At 39.4% G+C, this 18,713-nt stretch overlaps 2 protein-coding genes across 8 annotated transcripts in view; one reads left to right on the forward strand and one right to left on the reverse strand.

Moving 5' to 3' along the window:
- The first annotated feature begins 482 nt into the window (after positions 1-482).
- Positions 483-15,718, forward strand: LOC128231990 (asparagine-rich protein-like). The gene is made up of 10 exons (XM_052945307.1): positions 483-634; positions 9,665-9,732; positions 12,722-12,871; positions 13,478-13,627; positions 13,819-13,965; positions 14,219-14,448; positions 14,584-14,724; positions 14,915-15,005; positions 15,127-15,203; positions 15,347-15,718. Exons 2-10 carry the CDS (start codon positions 9,672-9,674, stop codon positions 15,440-15,442), a joined length of 1,143 nt encoding a protein of 380 aa, XP_052801267.1. The 5' UTR covers positions 483-634; positions 9,665-9,671; the 3' UTR covers positions 15,443-15,718.
- A 1,282-nt stretch (positions 15,719-17,000) lies between these two features.
- LOC128231531 (ataxin-2-like protein) overlaps positions 17,001-18,713 on the reverse strand; it is a 34,478-nt gene continuing 32,765 nt past the window's right edge. For all 7 annotated transcript variants that reach the window (XM_052944508.1, XM_052944509.1, XM_052944511.1 and 4 more), the window contains one exon: positions 17,001-18,183. In XM_052944508.1, the coding sequence (XP_052800468.1) occupies positions 18,107-18,183 (77 nt within the window). In that variant the 3' untranslated portion in view covers positions 17,001-18,106. The remainder of the gene's footprint in view (positions 18,184-18,713) is intronic.

Below are 18,713 nucleotides of genomic sequence, written 5' to 3' on the forward strand. Positions count from 1 at the left end.
CAGTTCCAGGCCAGAGAGCCTAGGCCTAGTTATGTAGAATTTGGCATATACATGTGCCATTAACGATATCCACCAAACGTGTCAAAGTGTTTGTCTGGAGTAAGTTCTGCTATTTACCTTATTTAACTCTTACATTTGCCATGTTAGACGTATGGACCTATCTATAAACGGACGAAAACAGAAATGGTAGCTTCATTGAAGTCTTTTAACTTAACGGTCCATGCAAACTTCTTTTCATATGTACACATTACTTGTATGAGTTTAGAAAGTATTTCATTTAAAACGTAAGATGAAAAATTAAGGTACTATAAATTATGAAAATCGTTGCACAACAGCGCAAACTGTTCGCACGTGAAAACAATATTCCGTGCGCATGTTAATGTGGGACTGTACGTAAAGGCCCCTGTTGTATTCTACGCCTTACTTATTACAATATTTATAGTCCGTATACATAAACAATATGACCACAAAGTCACACTTATTCCTTTTTGTGATTTACTAAGTGACAAGCGTAACGGGACTTCGTGTTGAAAGTTAGGGCGCGTACAAGAACAGCGACCGTGGTAACGTTACAACCGTAGCGTACATACTTGATACGTTAGTTTGTTGGATTCTAGCAGAACTTGAACCAAAAGTAAGTACACTTGGTATCATATTCAGAAATCGATGCTAAAACACTTGTGATAGAATAGTGATAGAATACACGCCTGCATGTTGTTCTGGTTGGCTTAAACGCTGTCGAGATAGAGGCCAGCAAGGAAAATTGAAAATAGATAAAACTGCATATAAATCGTAAAATACACTACGGTAAGCTTTATTTGAACCAAAATGTAATCCTTACGATGTGTGATATCGCTTGAACTAGACCGTGTACATTTTTGTAAACTCTTGACAAGGTCCTTCGCAAAAAATGGCTGCAGAGCAAACACGATTTACTTTTCTTCATGTTAAAATGAATTAAAATTGCACTTAACTGTTTTCGGTAATTAAAGTTACTGCCTTCAGTAATTTAAGTAACTGCTTTTAAGTTAATTATAGCAACTGCCTTCAGTAATTAAAGTAACTGCTTTTAAGTTTGCTGTAACGTTTCTGTAATTACACGAAACTGTTTCGTCCTTAATTGGCTTTCTACGGGCTTTCTTGGAGTTAAGCATGTACACCATCGTACAGAAACGGTATTTCAGAAATGTGTGTGTGTGCGTGTGTCCGTGTGTGTGTGTGTGTGTGTGTGTGTGTGTGTGTACTATTACAACATAAATGGTCAATCAGCATTAAAATAACACCAGGACATCATATATCATACAACATAGCTAATAAAAGAAGGGGAAGTTTTACGCGTTTTCAGTGATATTTCATATTTGCTCACAATCCAAAGCAACTTGAACTGTTTTGTCTGAATGAAATATGACAGTCTGCACCGCCGTTGTCAATTCGGCCATATATGTCACTCGCGGGCTGACATGGGCAAAATAATTTCTAATTATACCTGTCATATGGGAATAACCCGTAGATTACGAGAAAAATATATTTAATATGTAGGATTTATTTTATCAGTAATAAAACGCGTGACTATGGAAACATTCAAGTCATAAAATTCAACGAACATGACACATTGTAACAGTTTTGTTGTTTCAAAAAAGAATTGTCGTTTGTTCACAGTGGTAGTTAAAAAACATATAATGCTAATGAATGTACATCCAGACGTATCAACTCATTTATTCATATTATTTTACTAAAGAACCTGAAACTTCTGATGTCAAGTTCGGAATCTGTCACGGCGAATCTGCTTCTGTAACCGTAATTATAACTCTTGTTGAACATGGCAATAACATATGTTACAAACTATTTTTGACCATGAAATGCTCACTTTTTATAGTTCATTAAAGATGTCCTGACGGTTTACCATTAAACATTAAAAGTAGTTTTCAAAGCTGTCGTGATTCTTTGGGAAATGCCTACCTTTATATAGGTGACTAGGTCATATGTTGTACAAACATACTGTGGATACTATTGAGGTTTTATTTTCAACCCCTCTTATGGACCTTGGTCGTAATGCATTTCTTTATATAATAGGTCCGATATTCGAAAAATATCATGTTAAAACTCAGGAGGCGACATGAAATTTGGCCAGATTGTTTGCCTCGATAAAATTTATGTCAAATTCGATTTCGCGGCCCTGTTGTTAGAAAACGATACACGTAATTCTAACATTCACATGTCATTTAACATTTTACTTGTTGTTTATCCAGCCATCTGATTGAATAATAGTCTTGGGCAATATTTGCGCTCATATTACAATTATACATATTCATTATTTACTTTCAATGCAGCATGTTCTGTAATGTGTTTTATTAAAAGTACTTAACAAACGTTGCATTTAGATTTTTTTTAGTTTTCTAAAACAGGCCTTTAATACAACTGATAAATTGTTTCTAAAGACGAATAACAATTTAAAATGGGTTATAGACTGTCACTATACATATGCCCATTGCAGTTGGTGTGATAAAAAGAAAAACAATTAAAACTTTACATGACTGCGTTGAAAGCCCACTACTTCCACGAAGTCTAATTACTATTAAAAGGACTCGTCCATGGTTTGTAAAAACACATTCTATGGGAAAAATATCATGAAATAAAGTGTTACAAATCATAATTGTTAAAACTAAGATACTGACGACTGGAAGTCTTCAACAAATGCTGATAAATATTCGTAAATTGTCTTTGAAGTGCGCAATTTTGGATTTGGTTTATTGACATTATCATGTGGTGCTAGAATGTTTATAATAAAGGTTTTAATTTCCGTCAGCTTTGTATGAGTGCCCGTGGGCGAGTGGATAACGTTTCGCCCCACTAAAACAAGGTTGTTGCTGCTGGTTTTTTACTTTAATTGTATTTTTTTTCAGTAAGTTCGGTTTCAAAGAGTAAAATAATCGTAAAATAAGTGTTTTCAGATGCAATACCGGGGAAATTATTTTGGGGCCAAACAATGATTAGAAAAGAATCTAAATCACGGCAATTGACTAGTATAACAAGTATCGACAGTAAATGACACTTGATGCCTTTCAAAAATGTCACAACGCCTTACAGTTCACATACATAGTGCACATATCGAGGGTGAAAGCGAAAAGGCTCTATCTTCTTCTTTATTTAATGTCACTTAGAACCTTTTCGCATTCATCCCTTGAATTACAGCCTTTAAACCTCAGTAGTAGTAAAAGTCTTTCCAGACACAGCATGACTGCGGTTGTTCTCACTTCAATTTCCACCACAATAACACAATATTAATAAGTACAGAAAATTGTGATTTATTTAAAAAAAACAACCAAAAACCTGAACACGAAAATGCAAATTACCGCAAATGACGTCTAAATCTTCATTTTGACACGTCCCTGTCACATTTCTATTCTCTTGGTCATCCGACGTGCCAGAAAGTAAACAAATTACGCGACGCATTGCACTTGTAACAGCTCGCTGGTTTAACGATGACACTGTTGTCTTCCATTTAGTCAGTGTTGTCTCCGTGGTAGCCTGTATGATTTATTCATAACATTATAAATTGCGAGTTTTGTGATAAATTAGATTTCGGAGAAAATTAAAGCAAAACATGTTTTCGTAGAATAACCAGTTAGAGATGAGAACTGTCAGTGAGATAACTTTGAAAGGGCAGGGAAATCGTGGATAGGAACTATTTTTGATGTTGGATTTTGACATTGCTTGCCGCCAGTACAGTTCACAAATTAAAACACAAAAATCATGTTAATTAAGGCATGTTTGTGGTAGCCTAAAATTTTGCCCAACACCAACTGTCGGCTAAATGTTATCAACTTTCATATCCCATAAGGCGTAAAATCACGGTTTGTTTCCGGTTTCCCGACCAACCCTTAGACCCGACCCCACCCCCACTCCCCCCCACCCCCACCCTAGACGTTGTTATTGCTTTGAGATTGTTTTCTTCATTTGTTGGATTTAATCTTAGAAGCATTTTCAGCTTTTAACAACACCAGCGCTGCTAATACTTAGTGCATGGTGATCTGAAGCATAAAACCTATACTTTTTGGTAACAGAACAAAAATCAAGAAAAATGGTTCATACAAAAATATCCCAAAAAACCTAACATAGACATCCAAATGTTGACAACTTTCTTTGTAATGTAGGCGAATTCCGCTGTTATCATGCGATTTGTTTTTATATGAGGTTTTTAAAAGCCATCTCCGTGACCAGTTGTTAACTACCACAGATCAAGAGGTCGTGCGTTTCGAATCCTGATGCAGACAGGCAGTCTTAAGTCTTATTTATTATCTCCTGGCTTTGTTACCTGTATATTCATATAATTATATCAAGTATATGATTATCCTTCTCCCTTATAAAAGGTTGCAAAAAAGGTTCTGCCTAGTCAAAAATAGAATGGCTAGTCCCTAGGCGTCAAGCTGACTAGATGCCGATTGTGTCTTGGTAAACATAAAGTGACTAGTCCTCACTATAATCACCAATGCCCTAGTAAACTTGAGATTGTGCCCTTATAAACATAGAGTGACTAGTCCCCACTTTAGTCACCAAGACTAGATGCCCTAGTAAACTTGTGATTGTGCCTTGGTAAACATAGAGTGACAAGTCCCAACTAAAGTCACCAAGACTAGATGCCCTAGTAAACTTGAGATTGTGCCCTTATAAACATAGAGTGACTAGTCCCCACTTTAGTCACCAAGACAAGATGCCCTAGTAAACTTGTGATTGTGCCTTGGTAAACATAGAGTGACAAGTCCCAACTAAAGTCACCAAGACAAGATCGCCTAGTAAACTTGAGATTGTGCCCTTATAAACATAGAGTGACTAGTCCCCACTTTAGTCACCAAGACTAGATGCCCTAGTTAACTTGTGATTGTGCCTTGGTAAACATAGAGTGACAAGTCCCAACTAAAGTCACCAAGACAAGATCGCCTAGTAAACTTGAGATTGTGCCCTTATAAACATAGAGTGACTAGTCCCCACTATAGTCACCAAGACAAGATCGCCTAGTAATCTTGTGATTGTGCCTTGGTCAACATAGAGTGACTAGTCCCCACTTTAGTCACCAAGACAAGATCGCCTAGTAAACTTGTGATTGTGCCTTGGTCAACATAGAGTGACTAGTCCCCACTTTAGTCACCAAGACAAGATCGCCTAGTAAACTTGTGATTGTGCCTTGGTCAACATAGAGTGACTAGTCCCCACTTTAGTCACCAAGACAAGATCGCCTAGTAAACTGGTGATTGTGCCTTGGTAAACATAGAGTGACAAGTCCCCACTATAGTCACCAAGACTAGATGCCCTAGTAAACTTGAGATTGTGCCTTGGTAAACATAGAGTGACTAGTCCCCACTATAGTCACCAAGACTAGATGCCCTAGTAAACTTGAGATTGTGCCTTGGTAAACATAGAGTGACTAGACCCCACTATAGTCACCAAGACTAGATGCCCTAGTAAACTTGAGATTGTGCCTTGGTAAACATAGAGTGGTAAGTCCCCACTATAGTCACCAAGACTAGATCCCCTAGTAAACTTGAGATTGTGCCTTGGTAAACATAGAGTGACTAGTCCCCACTATAGTCACTAAGAGTAGATGCCCTAGTAAACTTGTGATTGTGCCTTGGTAAACATAGAGTGACTAGTCCCCACTATAGTCACCAAGACTAGATGCCCTAGTAAACTTGAGATTGTGCCTTGGTAAACATAGAGTGGTAAGTCCCCACTTAAGTCACGAAGACTAGATGCCCTAGTAAACTTGTGATTGTGCCTTGGTAAACATAGAGCGACAAGTCCCCACTATAGTCACCAAGGCTAGATCCCCTAGTAAACTTGTGATTGTGCCTTGGTAAACATAGAGCGACAATCCCCACTATAGTCACCAAGACTAGATGCCCTAGTAAACTTGAGATTGTGCCTTGGTAAACATAGAGTGGTAAGTCCCCACTAAAGTCACCAAGACTAGATGCCCTAGTAAACTTGTGATTGTGCCTTGGTAAACATAGAGCGACAAGTCCCCACTATAGTCACCAAGACTAGATCCCCTAGTAAACTTGTGATTGTGCCTTGGTAAACATAGAGCGACAAGTCCCCACTATAGTCACCAAGACTAGATGCCCTAGTAAACTTGAGAATGTGCCTTGGTAAACATAGAGTGACTAGTCCCCACTATAGTCACCAAGACTAGATGCCCTAGTAAACTTGAGATTGTGCCTTGGTAAACATAGAGTGGTAAGTCCCCACTAAAGTCACCAAGACTAGATGCCCTAGTAAACTTGTGATTGTGCCTTGGTAAACATAGAGCGACAAGTCCCCACTATAGTCACCAAGACTAGATGCCCTAGTAAACTTGAGATTGTGCCTTGGTAAACATAGAGTGGTAAGTCCTCACTAAAGTCACCAAGACTACATGCCCTAGTAAACTTGTGATTGTGCCTTGGTAAACATAGAGCGACAAGTCCCCACTATAGTCACCAAGACAAGATGCCCTAGTAAACTTGTGATTGTGCCTTGTCGAACATAGAGTGACTAGTCGCCACTATAGTCACTAAGACTAGATGCCCTAGTAAACTTGTGATTGTGCCTCGTCAAACATAGAGTGACAAGTCCCCACTATAGTCACCAAGACTAGATCCCCTAGTACACTTGTGATTGTGCCTTGGTAAACAAAGAGTGACTAGTCCCCACTATAGTCACCAAGACTAGATGCCCTAGTAAACTTGAGATTGTGCCTTGGTAAACATAGAGCGACAAGCCCCTACTATAGTCACCAAGACTAGATGCCCTAGTAAACTTGAGATTGTGCCTTGGTAAACATAGAGCGACAAGTCCCTACTATAGTCACCAAGACTAGATCCCCTAGTAAACTTGAGATTGTGCCTTGGTAAACATAGAGTGGTAAGTCCCCACTATAGTCACCAAGACTAGATCCCCTAGTAAACTTGAGATTGTGCCTTGGTAAACATAGAGTGGTAAGTCCCCACTATAGTCACCAAGACTAGATCCCCTAGTAAACTTGAGATTGTGCCTTGGTAAACATAGAGTGACTAGTCTCCACTATAGTCACCAAGACTAGATGCCCTAGTAAACTTGTGATTGTGCCTTGGTAAACATAGAGGGACTAGACCCCACTATAGTCACCAAGACTAGATGCCCTAGTAAACTTGTGATTGTGCCTTGGTAAACATAGAGTGACAAGTCCCCACTATAGTCACCAAGACTAGATGCCCTAGTAAACTTGTGATTGTGCCCTTATAAACATAGAGTGACTAGTCTCCACTATAGTCACCAAGACTAGATCCCCTAGTAAACTGGTGATTGTGCCTTGGTAAACATAGAGTGACTAGTCCCCACTATAGTCACCAAGACTAGATGCCCTAGTAAACTTGTGATTGCGCCTTGGTAAACATAGAGTGACAAGTCCCCACTATAGTCACCAAGACTAGATGCCCTAGTAAACTTGTGATTGTGCCTTGGTAAACATAGAGTGACTAGACCCCACTATAGTCACCAAGACTAGATGCCCTAGTAAACTAGTGATTGTGCCTTGGTAAACATAGAGTGACTAGACCCCACTATAGTCACCAAGACTAGATGCCCTAGTAAACTTGAGATTGTGCCTTGGTAAACATAGAGTGACTAGTCCCCACTATAGTCACCAAGACTAGATGCCCTAGTAAACTTGTGATTGTGCCTTGGTAAACATAGAGTGGTAAGTCCCCACTAAAGTCACCAAGACAAGATCGCCTAGTAAACTTGAGATTGTGCCTTGGTAAACATAGAGTGACTAGTCCCCACTATAGTCACCAAGACTAGATGCCATAGTAAACTTGTGATTGTGCCTCGTCAAACATGGAGTGGCAAGTCCCCACTAAAGTCACCAAGACAAGATCGCCTAGTAAACTTGAGATTGTGCCTTGGTAAACATAGAGTGACTAGTCCCCACTATAGTCACCAAGACTAGATGCCCTAGTAAACTTGTGATTGTGCCTTGGTCAAACATAGAGTGACAAGTCCCCACTATCTCAGCAGGCACACAACGTTGATTCAACGTCGAAATCAAGTTTGTTAATAGTTGATAATTCAATGCTGTGTCAATGTTCAAATCACAACCCTGTGTATTCATTTTTGTTATGTCCCTTTTAATTTGTATACCATATATAACAACATTTGTTTAACATAAATGTGTTTTAACATGCTATATTTAAAATTGATTGTGGTTTGGGAATTAGTTCAGTATAATGTGTTCATAACCGTGTGGAAAATCCCTTCGTCATAGATAATAATTGTTAGTTTCAAAAATGTCTAGCGGTCCAGAATTGCTTAAATACTCACTTTTTAAGGTCTTAGTAATTTTCAATTAAAACATTTCCTACAATTGCTTGTAGAGTGACTTTTTCATACTTATCTCATGTACAGTTTAGCTAATAACCATAGCTTAATGCCTAGTAGAGTGACCATGCATAGCCGCCTCATGGACAGTTTAGCTAATCACCATAGCTTAATGCCTAGTAGAGTGACATTGCATAGTCGTCTCATGGACAGTTTAGCTAATCACCATAGCTTAATGCCTAGTAGAGTGACATTGCATAGTCGTCTCATGGACAGTTTAGCTAATAACCATAGCATAATGCCTAGTAGAGTGACCATTGCATAGCCGCCTCATGGACAGTTTAGCTAATCACCATAGCTTAATGCCTAGTAGAGTGACATTGCATAGTCGTCTCATGGACAGTTTAGCTAATCACCATAGCTTAATGCCTAGTAGAGTGACATTGCATAGTCGTCTCATGGACAGTTTAGCTAATAACCATAGCTTAATGCCTAGTAGAGTGACCATTGCATAGCCGCCTCATGGACAGTTTAGCTAATCACCATAGCTTAATGCCTAGTAGAGTGACTTTGCATAGTCGTCTCATGGACAGTTTAGCTAATAACCATAGCATAATGCCTAGTAGAGTGACCTTGAATAGTCGTCTCATGGACAGTTTAGCTAATCACCATAGCTTAATGCCTAGTAGAGTGACATTGCATAGTCGTCTCATGGACAGTTTAGCTAATCACCATAGCATAATGCCTAGTAGAGTGACATTGCATAGTCGTCTCATGGACAGTTTAGCTAATAACCATAGCATAATGCCTAGTAAAGTGACCTTGAATAGTCGTCTCATGGACAGTTTAGCTAATAACCATAGCGTAATGCCTAGTAAAGTGACCTTGAATAGTCGTCTCATGGACAGTTTAGCTAATCACCATAGCTTAATGCCTAGTAAAGAGACCTTGAATAGTCGTCTCATGGACAGTTTAGCTAATCACCATAGTGTAATGCCTAGTAAAGTGACCTTGCATAGATGTCTCATGGACAGTTTAGCTAATCACCATAGCTTAATGCCTAGTAAAGTGACCTTGCATAGTCGTCTCATGGACAATTAAGCTAATCACCATAGCTTAATGCCTAGTAGAGTGACCATGCATAGCCGCCTCATGGACAGTTTAGCTAATCACCATAGCTTAATGCCTAGTAGGGTGACCGTCTTATAGGCAGTTAAGTTATTCACCACCACTTTATGCCTAGTAAAGTGACAATGTCGTCTCATGGACAGTTAAGCTTGTCATGTGTATGTTTTCATTGTCCAAACGATGAGTTTCATGATTGTTGTAGGTGCGCAATGTTACGGCTTGTGACGGTGCTCGCCTGTGTATCCCATATCGCCGCGCAGCAGGGCAGCCGTAAGTACCCATTATTACTCATAGCTGTTTTGACCATTTTATTGCAAATCAACTTTTTAAATATCATGATATTAAAATTTTAGAAATTTTGAACACCGGATAGGCATTTCCGGTGAATTAAGCCGTGCTAGTTAATTATATCTGGCACATCATATTGCAGATGCGTCACTCGCAATGACGCTCACTGTTTATTTTATGTAAAAAAGGACCCTCGGACTACTCGGAGCTCCTCGGCCGTTTAACATCAGTATAAGTAGTTCGTAAAGTTTGAAATGCTAGTATGAATAAATTGTCGTGTTTAAACGTGTATTTTGTAAATCTAAGTTTGAAAGGATTGCAAGTGAAGTGTATTATTGCATTGATGATACGATTTCCAAGAGTAAAGTCATTAAATTTACCTGCTAAATTGAAATTACTACGCGATCTACTTGCTGCGAAGTTAAATGTAAAGATTTCTTAGATTCTAAACCATACATCAGTAGAAGTAGTTCGTAAGATTTTAAATAATAGTATTCATAAATTGTAGTGTTTTAATGTGTATTTGTTCCGATGATCGATTATAATCGAAAATCGATTGGTTGGGCCTGAAATCGGCGACAATCGATAGTATTTAATTAAAATCGATTATCGAAATTTTTTTATATATATTAGTAAGTGTTCAGATGTTATATTTAACAAAATGGCTGATGAAAGCCACAATGAGCAAGAAAATGAACTATTTTTTATACAACAACACGTAATAACTTCAATCATAGACATAAAGGTATATGCATATAATAATTAAGAGTTTGATACTGTACATGAATAAAACTACAACTCAGGTACTATCTAGTATTTTAAAAAGAACGATTATACTATCGATAATCGGTTACTTGAGTGGAACCGATCATCGATAGTAAAATTGCAACCGATTCCCAACACTAGTATTTTGTATATTTAAGTTTAAAATGATTGCCATTGAAGTGTATCATTGCATAAAGAATAACAATCCTTAGAGTAATGTCATTAAATTTATCTGCTAAATTGAAATGACTGCGCGATCTATTTGGAGAGTACTTACCTAAATGTAAAGATTTCTGACATTGTTAACCGTCCATATACGTCCGAGGAATTTTTTGATGGAAAATGATCGAAGTGTTCCGAATGCCCCCGGACACGCTGCGTGGCCGGTAACTCGAAAAGCCGCGTTACAGTTACCGGCTTTATGTTTTATTTGATTGTTGGTGTATATGTAAATTGTATGCAATTTATACTGTTTAAAGAAAGGAACAATACAATATGATTAAACTAAACCGGTTTACCGGCCCTCGGATTGAATTAATCTATCCGGGCCGGAAAAACATGATAATGAAGGAAAAAATGACAATGTAAATGCGAAATATCTTTTCCTTGTACTTCGTCTTGTGGAGTATTCAAGAGGTGCTTTGGTAAAATGAGAAAAAAAATGTAATTAATGATGTCGACAAAAAATACAGCGTTTTATACCCGTTAAGGCGCGCTATACACGCTGCTTGGGAGTCCGTCATTTGTAGATTAGGAAATATTTAAGGTCGGGTCTTCTCGCTGTTGACTATATTCATTCAAGCCAAACACCGAGGCGTTATAAGACACACCCAGCCGGTTAAAACAATGCACGTTCACATGTCATAGGTCTGACTTTTATGGCTTTTAGTTATGATTGTTGTATTAAAATAAAGATAAATCTCTGAATCGCTTGATGCTGTTATACTTGACAACCTCCAGGTCACCGACCACATCAGTAGGGTCATTTCCCAACATGGTAACTAGTTTTCGAAATAAATACAACCACATTGTTTGTTTTGAACTTGACTACGCGAATTCGAGATCACCAGGAAGTTCCAATCGCTTCTCCTGTGTCACTCTTGTACGACGTATGTATAGGTATGCCAAGTTTAATTGATGTGGTAAGTTAATCGATTATCAATGCACATGCATATTTTTTTTATTATTTTTTTTGTCCCCAATTTGAAATCCAATTGATGACGTCAAAGTGCTATAGCAGTATGACCATGGTGATCGGGTAAAACGGCTCCGTGCATCAACGACCGGTTCCTATAACGAGGCGAAAACACGGCTCTTTATATGGCCTGAGACCACAGTAACTGGCTGCTGTAGAACAATCTAAGACACAAAATTTAATTACAAAAAACACCAAAGGGTTGACCAATGCGTTGTCTCACAAAATTGAATGACCCTGAGGTCAAGACGGAATAAGGCTACAAACAACCAATTTACATAGTTCCACAGGCAATGATTTTTCCAATTTTTACACTGAAAACTATCAGTTTTTGCACTACAGTGTCAAATTATGTTAAGCTCTATACAAAAAGGCCACCTGTTTCTTCTCTTTCATTCAGCTTTAATAAAATATTGATACTTGAACACAAGCACTCTTTTTTCTGTATTCACATCCGGATCTTGGTCAACCGGGGGGGGGGGGGGGAAGGGGTCAACGGAGGATGTCGGTCAACGGGGGATGTCAACGGGGGGCAGATAGGTCAGCGGGAGGCAGATAACTGTGGTCTTGAGCCAGTCAACGGGGGCAGATAACTGTGGTCTTGAGCCATAGACATTTAGGACATTCGGAATAGCGGTATGACGTGGGTTTGGTACCCCCTAAACTTACAATAGCCTGCCTTTTTTTGTTAATGTCACGTACAACCTATCCCCTACTCGATTTAGAAAAAACAATTGCATTGGTATTGATTATTAATAAATCGGAGCATCATTATTGATTGTGTATATTACACTTCGTTTTCGCTGACAAAAAGTTTTCATCCTGTCCAGAAAAATGCATAAGACACCGGTGTATATGTAAAATAAAGAACAATACCTGATCGTATCAGACATTTAAAGATTTAAAAAAGCGATTTAAACTAATATTTTTATCTTTTATTTACAAGTCTCTATGATTTAAAACAAATGCGATACGACCACATTATTGTGGCTACGATATTTTATATTTCAGCTGGTTGCCTGCTGCGCGCTGTGGAAGGAAATCCCCGGATGTTCGCAGTGAAGGCGGGGATGTTCCAGCGGGAATTCCCCTGCCCGGAAAACACCCTCTTCAACGCGAATCAGTGCGGCTGTGGTTGGGTTGAGAACCCCATCAATAAATGTAAAATACACCAGTGGCCTACCACTCACCGAAAAGACATATATGCCACTTTTGCTAAAATTGCCACGCTTCATAAAACCGTTTATAATTTTGATTCTGCATGACAACCATTTCGGCTCTGCTCAAAGGGGCTAGACACCAGCTGATACGATTGCAAGAAAAAAAAGAAAATTGTCAAAAACATACATAAACTTGACGTCGTTGTGTGCAATATTCTAGCCATGTAAACTAACGTATCATCGGCCTCCTATACTTGCTCGCATTGACAATTTTAACTTTGTTTTGAGGAAATACTGTATTTGCCGATGCTGGGACCATCTGGTGTCTAGCCCCTTTAAAGAATTGCATTTATATAATATTTGATTTAAGCTTTAAGTTATATATAAGAAATAAATGGAATCCATGTCTGATGCAACTGTAAAATATACATCCATTACACCATTGTCATATGACAGTTCTCCTAAATACCTCGCGTCAAAAGTTGCCCGACCATTATTTCTCCCCTACGTTACAAATAAAACAATAGTATGGCTAAATTTAGTTAAAATATCACACCATTAAGCTGTATTTTGAGTGTAAGTATATATGTATTGTCATCGCTTGCAGCACCGGACGAGCTGGCCCGGCAGGCGATGCGTCCCTTGAATGGCGTGGACATGGGCATGGGAATGGGCTTAACTGACATGAATGCCATGGGCGCCGGGGATCCGCGTGCCATGGAACCTCTCACCGCCCCTGTCTCCACAACCAGACCCCGTAAGTTCATATCTATCAATACACGCATGTATCTGGGTGATATTTTAAGGTGAAATTAAGGTTTCATTTTATACAAATAAAAGCGTTTTTCTTTATATATAAATAATATACTGCCGTTCATATAAACGATTTATTATTGCCGTAAGTACATAACCGTTTTCCCTTTATCATTCTTTTACCTTTTGTGGCAGCATGCACGTTGCGGCCACACGTGGACAGACACATGTACGAGGAGTTCATTCTCGGGTTTGACTGGATGATCCGGAAGTGCCCAATGGGGACCCTTTACAACCCCGAGCACTGCGCCTGCCACGACCTTGATCCCGACCAGAGATACAGTAAGTACAGTTGTATCGTATTTGTATATTATTTTATAATTTTACATTTATGTGGGGGCATTTCATGGCTACACCGTTGGACTCTATATTTACTTTGCTGAACTTTTCGACCAACGCATGCAGTGGATAAACATCCATTCTGTTACAAAAAAGGCTTAAGTCCGACGCATCGCAAAAGATTTAATAAAAGTTGCAGTTTATTTGACGCAAGTGGTTCTAAGTTGCATTTCCGAGTAATTTCATTTAATTCAAGTCTGCCAGCCGGAGTTGTGGATCAATTTTAACGGCCAGGAGATCGAGGATTCAGCGGGCTATCAGATATCGGTGGGTAATAACGGAAACGTGAAGAACGTGAGCAATGCGGGCCGCTTCGACGGAACGGGCACGCTGACGGTGTGGCAGTATGCCAACCAAGACCTGGGCACCCAGCTCACCGTCAACCTCAGGTTCTACGAATTTCCGGGCGGAGTCTCCGACGAGCAGGTACCATATGCCTTAAATAAACACCAATTTCTCATATTGTGTATATTGGTTTACGCGTTTTCTTTACTCATGTTCTGTTTCTACCTAGAATTTCAGTGAATCAATCATTGTATAGTTTCTCTCCTTGGTATTCAGGTGCTGCTATCAAACTGTTACGGACGGCAGCTGGGTTCCGTGGAGATCTCTCTTAACCAGCAGATGAAGGTGGTCATCTTCCGTGTAGAGGCCAGGGTCGGGCGCTACCCCGAGGGTGTCGAGATATCCATCCCGTACAGAGTAAGTAGGTTGGACCGCGCGGGATCTTTGGTCCAAACTGTATATGAATAGAACTGGAAACTGCTCATTAATGTTATAAAGACGAGTAATGCTTTTACTAGTTCGTATTCCAATCACAGCGTACTAAACGCAAATAGATTGCACACCTACAGTTGATACAAGGTATTTCTAGATGTCAATATTTTTGCAGGAGAAGGCGTGGAAGAATGTGACGTTGACGTATGATGGGAACCAGGTGACGGGACAGGTGGACGAGGAGATCAAGTCACAGCCGCTCAAAGGTAACCGTCTGCGCACACACTCTCCATCGAAATGTTGATTGTTTTTTTAAACACTTCTGTTATTGTTAATTTCGGAAACTCTTAGTTTATGTTTATGCAGTAATATAGCGCGATATTGCAGGTCGCGTTAGCACCAGATACAACGGTCTGCTCATCGGAAGCTGCAACGGCCGAGGATTTGTTGGATATATTGACGATGTAAGTTACATAACTCTACCTGGATTAATCACGGATGCTGTGCAATAAATCGTGTTATTTATGACTACGTTTTTTTTTATCAGAGGTAATGATTACACAATTCTGTACATTGATCATGTATTTTACCGCGTTTCTCCTTACAGTTGCGCGTGTACCGCTGCCTCATGAACGGCGACCAGTTCCAGGCAGGCTTCCCCGCCACTGGAATGAACGCCGGTGGCATGATGAACATGCCCTAGCCGCCCGTGCACCTTTCCGGCTGGGTCACACATCACAGGCGGATCAATGGCAGCAAAAGAGAGGCGCGTTAATTCAGTTTGCAGTCAGTCATCATCACTACAAGTGCAACTTTACACAAACGCACTTGCTCCACTTGACTGTGCGGATTAAATATATGTATATGTACATACCAAATGCAGTCTTTGATAGTTCGTATTGTTCATTATCATTTTAATGACTTTCATTGCCATGCGATATATATTTATTGTCATATTTAGAAGTAAATATTTACATAACGTTGCGTTGTTGGTACACGAGGAAACTCCTGTTCACATATCACAGACCAGCAATACTGTCCATCGATGCAATCTCTTCTATAACATGGACCTATATTCACCTTCTATAACATGGACCTATATTCACTAGCGTTCAGAGTATCATACCCCACCCACAGGTGCAAATCTGTATTGTATTGCAAATGCATGGGCAGTGAAGATTGCTGTATACGGGGCAGAAGTCCATGACGCATTGTTCATCTCCAAATGCATGGGCAGTGAAGATTGCTGTATACGGGGCAGAAGTCCATGACGCATTGTTCATCTCCAAATGCATGGGCAGTGAAGATTGCTGTATACGGGGCTGAAGTCCATGACGCATTGTTCATCTCCAAATGCATGGGCAGTGAAGATTGCTGTATACGGGGCTGAAGTCCATGACGCATTGTTCATCTCCAAATGCATGGGCAGTGAAGATTGCTGTATACGGGGCAGAAGTCCATGACGCATTGTTCATCTCCAAATGCATGGGCAGTGAAGATTGCTGTATACGGGGCAGAAGTCCATGACGCATTGTTCATCTCCAAATGCATGGGCAGTGAAGATTGCTGTATACGGGGCAGAAGTCCATGACGCATTGTTCATCTCCAAATGCATGGGCAGTGAAGATTGCTGTATACGGGGCAGAAGTCCATGACGCATTGTTCATCTCCAAATGCATGGGCAGTGAAGATTGCTGTATACGGGGCAGAAGTCCATGACGCATTGTTCATCTCCAATGCATGGGCAGTGAAGATTGCTGTATACGGGGCTGAAGTCCATGACGCATTGTTCATCTCCAAATGCATGGGCAGTGAAGATTGCTGTATACGGGGCAGAAGTCCATGACTCATTGTTCATCTCCAAATGGATAAGCAGTGAAAATTGCTGTATACGGGGCAGGAGTCCATGACGCATTGTTCATCTCCAAATGCATGGGCAGTGAAGATTGCTGTATACGGGCAGAAGTCCATGACTCATTGTTCATCTCCAAATGGATGGGCAGTGAAGATTGCTGTATACGGGGCAGAAGTCCATGACGCATTGTTCATCTCCAAATGCATGGCCAGTGAAGATTGTTGTATACGGGGCAGAAGTCCATGACGCATTGTTCATCTCCAAATGCATGGGCATTGAACATTGCTGTATACCGGGCAGAAGTGCATGGCTCATTGTTCATCTCCAAATGCAAATGCCTACTGCCTAAAACCCATACCAATTTGGTATAACTATTGGGAGTTGGGAGAAAGTAACAAGAAAACAATCCAAATTTTCTTTTATTTTTCTTCAGGGCATGGACTCTACAACTTCTTTACATTCTCTTCGATTTTGAATAAGACATTTTTTAGTAATCTTTATTTCTCAAACTCAATGATTGCGAGGGGAACGTGGCCATTTTCTAAGCATGATTTGAGTACTAGGCCACTGACAACCACATGATTACTGTAACAAAACTCCATCACTGTCCAATAGCATTTCCAACATAATCATAGACAAATTGTGCATGTTTAAAATTCAAACAAGTACTCTTCAACAGTATACTGCTAATTCCCAATGATTTCAGTATAAAAACTCAAGAAACATGTACGTATTGCATCATCTAGCTCCCATCTTCATTAGGCAATGTGGAACTCCAAAGCACAGGCATTCACACAGATTTAAACTCTGCATTTAAACATAACAAATCACAAATGGTTGTAACTTTAAATGGCAATGGACAAAGTAGCGACTTCTGTCCTTTCATGACATAACACAAAATAAAATATAGGACATGGTTGATTTTCCATGGATACAGAAATATGGCCATTTCTATTTCAGACAACGGCCCATCATTACAACCGGATATGACATGGCGTGACCTTTAACATAATAATAGGAAACATTTCACAGAATTTTGAAAGTTATCTTTTACCTTCAAATCTAAATGTAAGCACTTCAATTAAAGTCATCTGGTTCAATTTAATGTACTTATAACAACCTGTAACACAAACCTTCATGCTCTTTATGGCAATTGTGAAAAAGAATTATGCAAAAAATGATAATATGATTACGTCTCCTTTACTGTTGGGCTTGGTTCTGTGCAACAATAAAAAAGAAAACAATTTTTAAACAAGTTAAACAATCAATTCAAGGGTGTCATCTTAAAGAACCAAAATGCCATTAAGACCAATTCACACCATCATTAACAGGTATTCTATTACACATTTTCTCATTCATAAATAAGTTTATTCAATGACAAACTTCACTAGGTTTGCCACTTGACAGCCTCATGAGTTGAGTTGTTTTATTAATGTTACAATGTGGAGCTTTAGACAGACACAAAGAAGATGAGAGAAGGGAAGGGTAGGCACGGTGTGCAGCACGCTTCATTCACTTTCTGATGTGCTGAACGATGAAGTGTTCCGGCCGCGTGTGGATGGCGCTTGACAATGCAGCCGCTGCCAGACCTGCAATCAGACAATGCTCTCAGTTACAACCACTCTTATCACAGTTGGCCTATTGATATCAGCAGTACAAAAGTTATGTCACAAATGTTACATTATTTCAGTCAATGCAGATAACATAGAAGTATTTGGTCATATATGTCAGCCTTGTTATAATGACAGTGTGTGTGACATGCATATCCAACAAAATTAAAGACATGCTACAAATTCCCAAATATGCATGCCTTTAGTATCTTAGTTAATAAATACACAACATATTGATTTCTTCACACTGTACATATGCTATTTTATAGCTAAAACCTTTCTACTTAGGGCAAACCGTTTGTTTTATTGCTGTTTCACATACAGTGATACTGTGGAACCAAGGTTTTTGGGGTTAATTATTTTGATTTCAGTTTAAATGTTATCAAAATATGCTGAATTATTACTTCATATGGCAAACAGTTTGAGGTTATATGTAAAGGTTTTAAAAGTTTGCTAATAGATCTGTTTTCGTAGCGAATTTCCCAATACATGTATAATTCAGCTTCTTT

Source organism: Mya arenaria, chromosome 4 (genome assembly GCF_026914265.1).
Source record: "Mya arenaria isolate MELC-2E11 chromosome 4, ASM2691426v1".
NCBI classification, from domain to species: Eukaryota; Metazoa; Mollusca; class Bivalvia; order Myida; family Myidae; genus Mya; species Mya arenaria.

What these genes read in the sequence shown, in the direction of transcription:
- LOC128231990 (XM_052945307.1), top strand. Translation starts at nt 9,672, where the DNA reads ATGTTACGGCTTGTGACGGTGCTCGCCTGTGTATCCCATATCGCCGCG. An exon ending in TGAGAACCCCATCAATAAAT is followed by an intron (nt 12,872 to 13,477) that starts GTAAAATACACC and finishes CATCGCTTGCAG; the next exon opens with CACCGGACGAGCTGGCCCGG. An exon ending in CAAGTCACAGCCGCTCAAAG is followed by an intron (nt 15,006 to 15,126) that starts GTAACCGTCTGC and finishes GCGATATTGCAG; the next exon opens with GTCGCGTTAGCACCAGATAC.